This window comes from Antechinus flavipes, chromosome 2 (genome assembly GCF_016432865.1).
Source record: "Antechinus flavipes isolate AdamAnt ecotype Samford, QLD, Australia chromosome 2, AdamAnt_v2, whole genome shotgun sequence".
NCBI classification, from domain to species: Eukaryota; Metazoa; Chordata; class Mammalia; order Dasyuromorphia; family Dasyuridae; genus Antechinus; species Antechinus flavipes.
Window position 1 is genome coordinate 505,702,743 of NC_067399.1, and position 13,524 is coordinate 505,716,266.

Below are 13,524 nucleotides of genomic sequence, written 5' to 3' on the forward strand. Positions count from 1 at the left end.
ATCTAAACCCTTCCTTTTGTGAACAGATATTCATTTATTTGTTTATAAATATTTACACATATGTACATGTGTACGTATGCATGTATTTGTTCTATGCTCAGATATTCTGAAAAAGAGGTCAGTCATGTGAAAACAAGCTATTAGGGACTTGGTCCAAAAACTAACTCTTAAAGGACACTTAGGTTCTTAAAGGAGGCTCCTACAATTTTATCCCATCCCCATTTCCACGGTTATATAATAAAAATCTCTAAAATGATAATCCTGAGGTCCTGCATCAGCAAAGGCAGCCCAATTGTATTCTCCAGAGTAGACTGCCTCAGAGTAGGAAAATGGATGAAGGCACTTCAAAGCTAGAGTTAAAATGATTTTTTTGAGTTAACTTCCAGTTGGTCAGAAAATGAAATGAAACAGAATATTGGAGCATTTTGGCTGATCAATATTTGCATTTCACTTGGAATAAGCATCACAGTCAGACTTAAACCATAAATGACAGGAACTCACTGGATTTACCACTAATTTAGAGCATGGTCCCTGGAAAGACAAACTGCTGGAAGTTATGCCCTACTCATAGTAGACACTTTTTATTTGACCAGAGTGGTGGTAGTGGTGGTGGTGGCAGTGGTGATGGTTGTATTGGTGGCGGTGGTGGTGATGATGTTGATGATGATGATGATGATGATATCTAGCTGGCTTCAAACCTCTGACCATGAATCAACCTGGCCAAGGCTACCATCATTTTTAGAAACTGTATGTTTACTAACTTACCTTATATCTCCACTTACCATCCCTGATTTCCTAAATTAAATGCTTCTCTAAACACTAAACACTTCCATATATGTTATCTTCCTTCATTAACATGAAAATTCTTTCTAGTAAGTTTTTTCCTTTCTCTCTTTTGTATTTTTGCCCTTATTCTATAGCAAAGTATCTAATTCACCTTTTCATTCATTCATTAGAATATTCATTCACTCAATAACAAGGATAATAATAATTGACATTAATATAATCATTCAAAATTTGCAAAACTCTTTCCATATATAGAGTATCAACTTAAAACTGCACTAAAACTCTTGGGGTACCTCCACATTATCTAATTCAAACCTTAAAATTACATATTAAGGTATGATTATCCCCATTTTGCATATGAGGAAGTGAAGATTCCTAGGAGTGACATGACTTGTTCATAATTTTGTAGTTGGTAAGTATCAGAGAGAGGATTCAGATATTGGCCTTCCCAGAAGGGGAAGACAAATGAGTAGAATTTGGGAAGAAGAAAATTTGGGCTTGATGTCAGGATAAACTTGCTACCAATGAGAACTACCCAAAAAAGAAAATGGGCTGCCTTGAGAGGTAGAATCCTTGCTCAGTGGAGCTCTTCAAGTAGAGGCTTGAATAATTCTCAGAGAATTGTAGTAGGCATTACTTTCAGGTTTGAGGTGACTGAGATAATTGCTGGGGTATCTTCTATTTCTGAGAAGAAGATCTTCAGAATCATAACATCCGTGATTCTGTTTATGTGGTACATTGGGAAGAATCCTGGATTGGAGTTTGAAAATCCCTATTCCAATCCTAGTTCTTCTATTTATTTCCTGCATAACTAAGGGCAGGTTATTAAACGTATCTGGGACTTTCCTCAACTGTGACACAAAGAAGTTGCACTAAATAATCTCTGAGTTCCCTTCTAACTCTTTAGCTGTGTCAAGAATTCCTGTGTTCAAATCCTGCCTGAGATGCTTCCTATGTGACTCTTGGGCACTTTAACCTCCCTTTGCCCCAATTTCCTCAACTATAAAATGAGGATGATAATAATACCATTTACTTCATGGCATGTTTTAAGGATCAGATGAGATATTTCATATAATGAAATGGCACACAGTAAGTGCTTAATAAATGCTTGTTCCCTTCCCTTTCCTCTTATGATTCCTGATGATTTCAATATTCTAGCTACCATGCTATCCTTCCTCTTTCTAGACTCTTTTTCAGAATGATTGGAAACACCTCATAACCATCTAATTAGAGGTATGCTGGAAGCCAACAGGACAAAAACTGGCTGTTTATTATGAGGCGTTAGAGTAACTAGGCCTTCCTTTGTAGCTTGACTTTATATTGGGAGGCTGATGCTGTTGAAGCTAGCTTTCTATACCCACCCTGAGCATGAGCTTCATGGCTGGGGGTGTGGCTGTGGAATAGCAGCCACTATGAAAGTCTAGTTCCAGCAACACTGGAAACTGATAAAGGATTGCTCTCCTGGGTGCTGAGATAGCTGACTGCTCTCCCAGGTCTGTTGCTGCTCAAATCTTATGTAACAATGTACTCCAAGCTAGGTTTGACATACACATAGTGCACAGATGCACATATATGTCACACATGTGCAAGCACTAACATGTGAAAGGGATATATTTAGCTTTGTACTAAACTAAGGGCAAGATTGCCAAGAGGCCAAAGGAGTTTGACCCTTGATGTGGAAGAAATTAATGTAACTAATGGATCTCTCTACTGATCCTTCCCTGGCAAAGAAATGAGGGAGTTGGAGCAGGGGTGGGAGGCAGACTGGCAAAGATTCTGAAGTAAAAGGAAAGGGTGGCCTCTTACTTCTTTCCTTTTCTCCTATGAGTCACCCACTCTTGCCTTTAGCAAGGGTCGGAAAGCTGCTGCCTAATGTCAAGTGTTTAAAAAGGAGATTTACTTTAGTTGGGGACAGCTATTCAAAAGATTAGTAATTAACATTTTCTAGGGGCCAATTTAGAAGCTGATACCAGCAGTCATATCCTAACAATGAGACAGCTTCATGTGAAACATTCTCACTAGGGAAATAGAAATGTGACCAATTAGATCTAGAGGAAATCAGAAAGACCATCTGGAACACCCTAATTTATAAAGGGGAAAATGGAGGTTCAAAATAAAGGAAGCAAGGAGGTAGCTAGGTGTTTCAGTAGGTAGCGTGCCAGCCTTGGAGTCAGGAAGACCCAAATTTGGCTTCAAACACTTACGAGCTACTTCACTTACTCTCAGTTGTGAAAGAAGGGAAAAAAAGAAAGGAGGGGGGAGGGAAGAAGGGAGGGAAGGAGGAAGAAAGAAAGGAAGGAAGGAAGGAAGAGAAAGGAAAAAAGGAAAGTAGAGAAAGGAAGGGGAAGGAAGGAAGAGGAAGGGAGAGAAAGGAAGGAAAGGAGAGAAAGGAAGAAAGGAAGGGAAAGGAAGGAAGGGAAAGGAAGGAAGAGGAAGGGAGAGAAAGGAAGGAAGAGGAAGAGAGAGAAAGAAAGAGAGAGAGAGAGAGAAAGAAGGAAGGAAGGAAGGAAGAGAGAGAGAGAAAGGGAGAAAGAAAGAAAGAGAGAGAGAAAGAAGGAAGGAAGGAAGAGAGAGAGAAAGGGAGAAAGAAAGGGAGGGAGGAAGAAGGAAGGAAGGAAGGAAGGAAGAAGGAAGGAAGGAAGGAAGGAAGGAAGGAAGGAAGGAAGGAAGAGAAAAGGAAGGAAAAAAGGAAGAAAGGAAGGAAGGAAGGAAGCAAGGAGGAAGAAAGAAAGGAAGGAAAGGAGAGAAAGGAAGAAAGGAAGGGAAAGGAAGGAAGGGAAAGGAAGGAAGGAAGGAAGGAAGGAAGGAAGGAAGGAAGGAAGGAAGAGAGAAAGAGAGAGAGAAAGAAAAAGAGAGAAATGATTTGCTCAGGTCATCAGGACTAAGACCCAGCTCTCTGAATTACTAATGAAAGAGGTATCTAATCTCTTAAGGAAATTAGAAAAACATCCCTATGACAGTGGCAAGAGGGACAGAATATGATTCAAATTTAGATTCAATTGAAACCTACAAATTTACTAGATATTTCCTATTTGTATAACACTGTGCTAGATACCACTGGAGGGCTGTGAATATCTGTTAAAAAAATAATACGACAATTCCTTGTTCTCAGAAAGTTTATAATTTTAGAGTGTTTTCTCTCTCTCCCTCCCTCCCCCACCTCCATTTGTGTGTGTCTGTTTGTATAACATTGAAATTGTCCCAAAACTTTATTAGAATTGAGAGAAAAGAAGAATCAACAGAGCATCTTAAATTGTTCATCCCTAAGGAATCTCCTATCATCCTGATGAGAGAATTTTATGAGGAGGAAGTAGCTGGGAGAGAAAAGCCTGTCATGAAAATTGGGGAATTAAAAGATGAAACTGCTAAGAGCTGAAGGTCAATCAATCATCCAACACTTAGTGAGTGCCTACTGTTTATAGGATCTATTCTAAGCACAGAGATGGATACAAAGAGCCACTGACTACTTATGTGACTGTGAGTAGTCATTTTACTCCTTTTGATCTCAGTTTGCTCACATATAAAGTGAAAGGGTTGAACTAGATGATCTCTAAAGTCCTTTCCATTTTATGAACCTTTGGGAAATTTCTAACTTAGCTGGTTTGGTATAAAGGAGAAACTCTAGAGAAGATTATTTTTTTGGGGGGGGAGGGGGAGAACTAAAATTGAGTGGATTTATAACAAAAAAAGTTATGGAATCATTACTGAAAAAGATGAACTTTTCTTCTTTTATCTAGCTTATCAGGTATGCCTGGTTGCTACCAATCTGCCTCCTGCCTGGAGCTGGTTATAAATGAAGTCCAGCATATCCCACACATAAGGCATGACTGCAACTTGGTTAGTCTAATGCTTCCTACATGTTCACCTTTCTCTCCCCTTCCTACCCCAATTCAAAGCAGATCAACAGAGCCCTGCAGCTCCCTCCCCCTGCCACCCCAATTTTACTCTTACCTCCCTGGTGCTAAAAATAACACTCTTAGGATGAGCTGACACTCCTTGTCAAAAAACTCCATTTGAATGCTGCCTCAAGTCCCAGGAAGCTGGCAGATTCTTCCCTGTAGGGCTGAGCCAAATTATAGATGCTCTCTCTGCTCTAAATCCCAGAGCCATAGAATTGCAGAATCTGAGATTGAGAAGCAACCTCTGAGGTCATTGAGTCCCATCCCCTGCACAGTCGGGAAACCCTTCTAAAATATTCTTTGTTCATTCAGATTTCAAAGAGCTCTAAAAATCACTCACTCCCAAAGCAGTCCACAGCATTCTTAGACAACTCATTATTAGGAGAGTTCTCCTTATAATTTGCAACAATCTGCTTTCTTCTGCTTCCTCCTAGAACTCTAGGTCATATTAAGCCTATCCCACAGTACCTGTTTACAAACTTGGTGTAGGACACCCACGCACAAGCAAGATTGCAAAGATACTTTCTGTGAACCTCTTCCACCAAATTTCAAAACATAGGAATCAAGTACCAGAGAGAGTAGTTATTGCTGATTCCATAAAATAAAAAGGCAAAATAAAGACACCATGAATTAACAATAGAGAATCTTAATACTTAATGCCCATCTCCCACCAGTCTTCATTACAACTGCCTTGACACAAACCCAGTTGTAACTTGGAGTTTCTGCATTGTAGCATCTCTTCTGGCTTAAGTTACTTCTTTCCTAAACCTCCCTCCCACCCTTTCTCTCCCCCCCGCACAATTCCCAGCTCTGGAAGTCATAACAAACACTGATTCTGTGTATGTCTATGTAAAGGAAAGGAAGAGAGGGGAGGGAAGATTGGGTGGATTGAAAATTTGCCAGTAGAAGCATCTATACTCAGAGCCACAGGCTGCAGAAAAAAAAAGCACTGGGTCTGAAAAAAGGGGGACTGAAAAAAATTAACTCTGGCTATCTCTATCCTCTAGGAATTTACTCAGATCAAGGACCCAGGTTGGCTAATCCAAATAAATTCTAAATGTAAAGAGACTTGGGTTATGAATTGTCCAGCCTGAGAAGATCTGTATACCAATGAGGAAAGAGAAGAACCAAGAATGAATATCAGGGATGGAGAATACAAGAAAAAAGCTGAAACATTAAAGATATCAAGAGAAAAGGCTTAAAGAAAAGTCCAATCTACAAAGGTTAGACCTAAAGAGAGAATCCTAAAAACACAAGGAAGAATGAGTAAAACCTGAAAAAGAAACCAAAACACTTCAATAAGATATAATATGGGAAAGGGAACCAAGAGTTTCTTATGAAAGGCAGAATCCAGGGATTGCCCAAAGATTATGGAACAACAATTATGAAACTTTTTAAAAGTTCAAAAGAAAAATAAAATTCACAGAATAAGGAATTAAGAATGAATTTAAGGTCAGCAACTAAGAGCTTTCAATGAAGAATTTTAAAACAACTAGCCAAATAGGAAAAATAAAGTTCGTTATGATAAATATTTTCAAACAAAACAAGTTGTGAGAGAAAACAACACATATGTACCTCAAAAATACTAAAGTAGAGGAAAGTTTGACAAAAGCAAAATAAAACAAAAAAAAAACCATGAATTCTATGCAAGTCAAAGCAACTGACATTCTAGGGAGAGCACAAACATAACTTAAGAAAGACTATGACAGATCAAAAAGCTTCAATTTCACAATGCAGGGAATAATATAAAACAACAACAAACAACCTTTCCAGAAAATAAAACACTGATTGAGAAGAATCCATCAACTGACCTAGAAGCTTCCCCCACTGCACTTCAAAGATTTAAGAGGGCCTTTGTACCTTGCCATATTCAACTAGCCAACCCCCAATAAGGTAAAAAAGTCTTTGTAACCTCAATAGGAGTTTTTAAAATAGTGTTAGGTGGAAAATCTGTTCTTAGCTTGGCACCAATTTGGAGGCAAGAGAAAAAAATTACCCTCTTAGACTATTTCTTAGCCTTTTTCTACCCAAGGATCTCCCAGATCTTTTAAATATGCTTTAAATACTCTTAAAATATTTACTATATGTGCTATTCATGTTGACAGTTAACTATACATACCCCTCATGGGACTACTTTGTTCTTTTATCCTATTATTTAACTATTTTTTTAAAAATCATTCTTTCTTAAACTTTTATGTGTTTTTTCTCTTGCCCTCTCCCCTCAAGGGGTAGCATGGTACAGTGGAAATAAGCATTGGACCAAACTCTCAAGACTAGGTTCAAATCTCACGTTGGTCACTTAATATTTGTGACTCAGTAAGACTTTTAACTTCTCTGGAACTCAGTTTCCTTCTCTGTAAAATAAGGGGGAGAGGGGGGTTAAGGCTAAGTGAATGCTAAAGTTTCTTCTAACACTAAATCAATGATCCTAGAAACCTATGAACCAGATTATAAATTCCCTGAGGCTCAAACATTTTATATTTCTCTGTCTAACCTTATAATCATATATATATGTTTCTATATATGTATATGTATACATATATATACTTATATGTATGCTCATATACACACAAAAATATATAAATATATAAGTATATAAATGTGCATATATGTGTAAGTGTGTTTGGGGGTGGTGGGATTTCATCATTATATGAAGATACCTTCTAAGAAAATTCCCCAAACCATTGTAGAGATAGAATTTCCTGGGGGGAGTAAGATGGGCAGCTAAGTTTCACAGTGAATCAGGAAGCCCCAAATTCAAATCCAACCTCAGACATTAGCTGTGTGACCCTGGGCAAGTCATTTAATCCTGTTTGTCTCTGTTCCCTCATCTGTAAAATGAACTGGAAAAAGAAATGGCAAACCACTCCAGTATCTTTGCCAAGAAAAGTCCTAATGGGTCACAAAGTATTAGATATGACTGAAAAATGATTTTGACTTGCTATTTTGAGTCACATGGACAAAATTTATTAGCGATAAGACTTGAACATCCATCATTTTGACTTCCAGTACTATCTATTGTGCTATGTGGTCTTTCCTATAGAAGCATTTAAATAATCATTTTTGCTGGAATAGTAAACTTTTTGGCATTTAAGACTGGAAAACTATCAAAGAAAGGAGCATGACTTAAAAACCCAGCTTGACTAAAATGACAGGACAATCACCTTTTTCTCTTTCATCTCCTCGAGCAATCCCAGTTTAAACAACCAGAATCTGAATACTGCAGCAGCATTCACCCTTTATCTATGTGAAAAGCCTGTAGGGTAGATTTTATGGAGCAGATTCATTAGTTACAAAGCCCAGAACAGAAGAGGAAAAGGAAAAGATTAGACTTTGGGATGGAACAGAATGCTTTTCTCTGAAAGTAGGATTTTGGTGCATTAAAATCTACATGTATACCAAATGTAGAAAGGATGAAGGGTGAGTGGAAAGCTAAAGGCTCTAAGTGAGTTCTGTCCTAGTGCACGGATAGGAAGTGGGCTTAAATATTTGATGCTTTCAGTAGAAGCAGCAAAAAAAAAAAAAAAAAAAAAATTGTAGCTAAAGAAGGTTGCTGGGGCAGGGGGCTCTAGAGAGCATTCAGGGACCTTCCACCCTCTTCACCTTCTGGCACAATTAAAAAACTCCTTTCTAACTGAGGGAAACCTTTTGTCTTCTTTATTTCTTACTTTGCTGCTCATCTTCCTGCCACCTCAAGTCAGTTTCCATCAATCTTCCCTCTCCTTTCTGCCATGACTTCAGTTATAGGGGAAAAAAATACCTTTGCTTCTACCTCTTTCTCTCTTTGCTTCCTGCATCCAATGATTCCTGTAATGGCCCTTTAGCTTTCTAAGGGGAAGAAGAATGACAAAAAAATAGAGGGATGAGTTTCTGAAAAGCATGAGGTATGTGATTATTTCTGATTTTCAGGGTTAAAAACCCCACGTGTGGCTTGAATTTCCAGGGATAAATCTTACCTTTTCGGTCCCTGGATGCTAATCATCCCCATCTCCTCCGAAGAATCAATGAGGTGGCAATTGAACTTCTTGTCCTGAAGCACAGTGGTGATGTGGGACCAGTTGTACTGGGCTGCTGCTCCCCCCACAGCTAGGTAATAGCCATCCCCTGGGAGAGAGAGCAGTTTGAGATTAGTAAGAAAGACAGCAATGTTAAAAGCAGAAATAATACCAAAGTCATTCTTGGAATCACCATTAACTCTTCCCCGTCTGTTGATGCTCTGCTGTCCCCAGCCAATCTTCTATAACTAGTAAGTTTCGAGTCGGATCAATTCTGCCTACAAAAGTACTCTCATATCATTCACTCTCTTTTTTACACTGCCACCATTCTAATTTATTCCTTCTTCACCTATTACAGTAGACATAATTAGCCTTTCCTCCAATTTTTCTGAGTCCATCCTTTACCCAAGTACTAATGTAATCTTCTTAAGGCATGATGTCATCCCCCTGCTCAAAAACCTTTAATGGCTCCCTAGTATCTCTAGGATTAAATATAAAGCTTTAGGTCTAATATTTAAGGCTTTCCACAATCTGACTCCAATTTACTTTTCTAAGCTTATTTCATCCTTCATAAATCTTGCAATCCAGTCAAATCTGACTACTAACTGTTTCTGAAATTCAACATACTATCTATCCTGCCCTCAAAATATATCCGCACATATTTAACATGTTCTTCTTCTTCCCCTCTGACTCTCTGCTGAACTCACTCTAGCACCCTCTTCTTTCTCAAATTACCCTGATTTGACTCTAAGTGCTCTAGTTTAGTGGTGTCAGATTCAAATAAAAATAGGTCTCTGCCCGTGACATTTTGACCTAGCAAACCCCAAATTAACAGTATCGATATTGCATTGAATTCTTATGTATTTTGTAATTGTTAGTTATAGTCATTGTGCTAATTATTAATTAATTTCTTTTGTAATCTTTCTATTACATTTTAATATGGTTCTTGTTTTTGCAGTCTCTGGGCATTTCCCTGTCTCTACCACCTAAGACTTATCTAGGTTGTAGGGAAGGTACCAGTCTGCATTGTTAAAGGAGTTTCCCATACTGAATGAACCAATGAAATTGAAAAAATGATATGTTTAGTTCCTAATCATTCAATAAAATCAAAGTTCCAACTCCTATCCCTATCTCCAGATAACCCAAAGTTCGTTCCAGCTCTAAGTCTATGATGCTGTCATAGGGCTTCTAGGATTATAATATGTGGTATCTTAGAACAACAGAATTAGAAGGGACTTTATGGAGTGAACCTATTCTGACTCCCTCATTTTACATACCACCCAATCAATTCAGAATAGGGCTACAGCAAGGACCCAGACAGATTGATCTAGTGGGCTTTTCACTATATCCCACTTCCCTGCCAACATGAAGACTGCCAGTATACCCCGACCAGAAAGGGTTATAGCAGGAATTCACTTTGAATTTCCCTTCTTTGCTAGAACCTGCCACCAGCCTCACTGTTTATTTAGGTGTGGGTGTGTATTAGCAAAGGTCACTCAGCTTTAACTTCTGCCCTAAATGTGCTTGTCCAGCATAGATGGCGAGGGCTCCCTGGAGATGCTAAGGAAACAAGATGATAGCCTCAGGCTGAGACCATGTTCTATTTAGTGAAGAAATTGCTTCATTAAAACTAGTGCCCTCTCCTTCCCTGAACCCAACTGTAAAGAATCCTCTCTGTCTCCTAAGGGAAGCACAACAAAGATGTGGACATGAACAGCATCTCTGGGCATAGAGTCAGATCAGACCTTGCCCACATTTGTACCCAATTTTGTGGTTTGAAAATATTTCCCAAGGATGCTGGTTTGGGACAGGGGGAGGTGAACATTTACTAATCTGTCCTCTAGCTACAGGCCATCATAGTATCACAGGATGTCTGAGTTAGAAGGGATCTTAGAACCTAAAATATGAGAGCTGGATGGCACATTAGCGCGTAGAAAAGATGGAGAATAAAAGGGAGCAAGCACTTATTAAGTATCCACTATGTGCCAGATACTATGCTGAGTGTTTTACAAATATCTCATTTGATCTTCACAAAATCCTTGTGAGGTAGATACTATTAGACTTATTTTACAGGTAAGAAAACCAAGGCAGAGAGACATTAAAATGACTTGCCTGGGATCACATAGCTAGGAAGTATCTGAAGCCAGATTTGAATCCCAGATCCAGCACTCTGTGCCACTGAGTTGCCTAAACATATAGCATAGAAAACCAGAACTGGAAAGGCCTTTAGAACACATCACCATTCAAGCTGGGCTTTTAGAACATTTAGAACTTTAGGACTAGGCTATAGAGATCTCAAAATTCCAAGGTACTTTTCCTTAGTCATCTCATTCAACCTGTACAAGAACCTACTCTGCAGGATCCTGACAGGTGGCTCTCCTCCAACCTTGGCCTGAACATTGCCAAGGTCCATTTGATTGCTAGTGCTAATGGTCATCCATTCATTTCCTTTGGTCTTTTTCAGTCCCTCAGTCCTGTTCTGCTGACACACACAGAGAGAGAGAGGTAGATCACATCACTAAGGGAATCAGGATTTCTGGGGTCCAGTCTAAGATTCATTTCTTGACTTGTCAGGGAATCTCATTCCTTTCAATGCTTCTCATTTTCCTCCTCCTTTCGGCTTCCTCTATGAAGGGGAAAAATAGAAAGCATATTTAGCTTTGGGAAGCAGCATGGCACAGTAGATGGAATAGAAGCCTTAGAATCAAGAAGATGGGTTTGGAGCTTACTCAGGCAAGTAACACTTCACTTTCCTGGCCTCTGTTTCCTTATATGTAAGATGAGGATGATAAAATCTATAGAACCAGGGTCGTCAAGAATCAAATCAGTTACCATTTAAAAAAAATGCTTTGCAAACCTTGAAATGCTATAGTTTATAAATGTTAACCATTAGTATTTTTTTAAAAGGAGAAATAATCAGCTTTGCCTAGGAATATTTATCTGGTTAAAGTAGCTCTCAGGGCAGCTTGGTTCTATTGCTTCATCAGTCACCCGAAGAGCCCAGGAAGGCATCGAGGTTGGAGGTGGGGGGAGGGCTGCTGATTAATCCTGCCTTAACGCTCCTTCCCCCGCCTTCTCCACAGCTCCTAAACTGCATTTGAACAATATGTCATCATGATAATAGGTGCAACCACCTACTGTAATTGAAAAATAGATGTGCTTTTACTATACTATATTCTATTGTCGAGCCAGGAAAGCGTCCCCAAGAGCGGCTCACTCGCCCCTATGCTATCTTTTTAATTAGCTCAGAGGGCGGCTTCTGAGCTGGGGAGCTGAGAGCGAGGGAATGGGTGCTGAGCACATTAACAAAGAAGGACAGGCAGCCTTATCTGGGACCTTCAGCTACCTCATCCACCCTCCTCTCTACCCATATTTTCACAAAAATCCTCAAGGCCAACAGCAAGAAAATATCACACTTTCTTCGCTTCTGCTGCTACTGGGCCCAAGGGCCCTTTCAACTTTGCTAATAGAATCAGGGTCAAGTTAATAGAGTGTAAATGTGAATAACAGCATGAAATAACCTATGCGAACATGCTTTAGGAATTGTAAAGGGCTAAACAAATATAAGATGTCATTACCATCATAACTATTAATTTCTTCCACTAAAGCCCTATCTAATACCTCTTGATTGTGTGGAAGAGATCCTGGAGGTCTCAAAAGGTCAGCAGCACATCTAATAGGCCCAGCTATTAGAAAGCTTTCAGGTATGAGGTGGGCCCAGAATGTACATCTGTCATCCCAGGACCATCCTGGTAGTTATTTGGGTCATCAGATGATTATTTCTTTCTTTCTTTTTGAAGTAGAAATTCATGAAACCATCTATTAAGCTATAATATTACTAGCCTGCATTTATTTATATAATACTTGAAAATTTGCAAAGGAAATACTGTAAGGGAAGAGCTATTATGATTCCTATTCGATAGGTGAAAAAACTGAGATTGACTAAATTGAGTGGCTTGTCTAAGGTAACTCAACTAATGAGTTTCAAAGACAGGATTTGAACAGGGGCCTTCTTCACTACAAATCTAGTGTTCTATTAGATATATACTACATGACTGCTTCAAAACATAGAAGAGTTACAGTGAGAGTGATTGGAAGGAATGATTGCCCTGACGAAATTATTGATCTTTTCCACCTAAAATAGTATTGTGGCTTTTTGTTGGAATGGTCTTTTTCCTTTTTTAAAAAATATAGATAGTTTAGTTTTCTATCCTTTATTTCCCTACTTCCATTTAAATATTGATCATCCTTCAAGATCCAGATCAAGGAGTACCTCCTCCATGAACTTGACCCCAATATTTTTCCCTTCTTAGAATTTTCGATTTACAAATATCAATTTACAAATGATTAATTACATGATACTTAATAGTTACTTGATTCTCTTCTGTGTGTGCACATGTGTCTGCATAAGTATGTGCATCTAGTTGTCCCTGTTGAGATTGTAAGCTTCCCAAGGACAGGCACAATATCTTATTTAGTCCCATGGTATCTAGCACAGAGCCTTGAACAAAGCAGGTACTCAATAAATATTAATGACTGAAGAATATGATGACATCACTAAAAGTTGTGAGAGGAAGGAAATTAATTTTCACCAATCCCTAGAACTTAGCTCTGACCCAGCTCTGGCCCTTAAAGGAGATAGTTTTAGGGAAAACCAAAGGCCATCTTTACAAAAGAGAGCTTAAGCATGCAGATGTCATCATGTCCAAGAAGGGATTAGGCTGAAAAATGTAACTATTCTCACAAAAGGTTTCAGAAAATTCCTACAAGAGAAATAAACCCACAATGGGTAATTATGGGATTGCTGAGCAATTTGGAATTCATAATTCATTTAAATTAGATTT

The 13,524-nt window shown here is 38.7% G+C and overlaps 1 protein-coding gene across 2 annotated transcripts in view; it reads right to left on the reverse strand.

The window, feature by feature from the left end:
- Positions 1–13,524, reverse strand: part of SARDH (sarcosine dehydrogenase) — a 135,578-nt gene that overhangs the window by 51,805 nt on the left and 70,249 nt on the right. For both annotated transcript variants that reach the window (XM_051980288.1, XM_051980287.1), the window contains exon 16: positions 8,642–8,789. In XM_051980288.1, the coding sequence (XP_051836248.1) occupies positions 8,642–8,789 (148 nt within the window). The remainder of the gene's footprint in view (positions 1–8,641; positions 8,790–13,524) is intronic.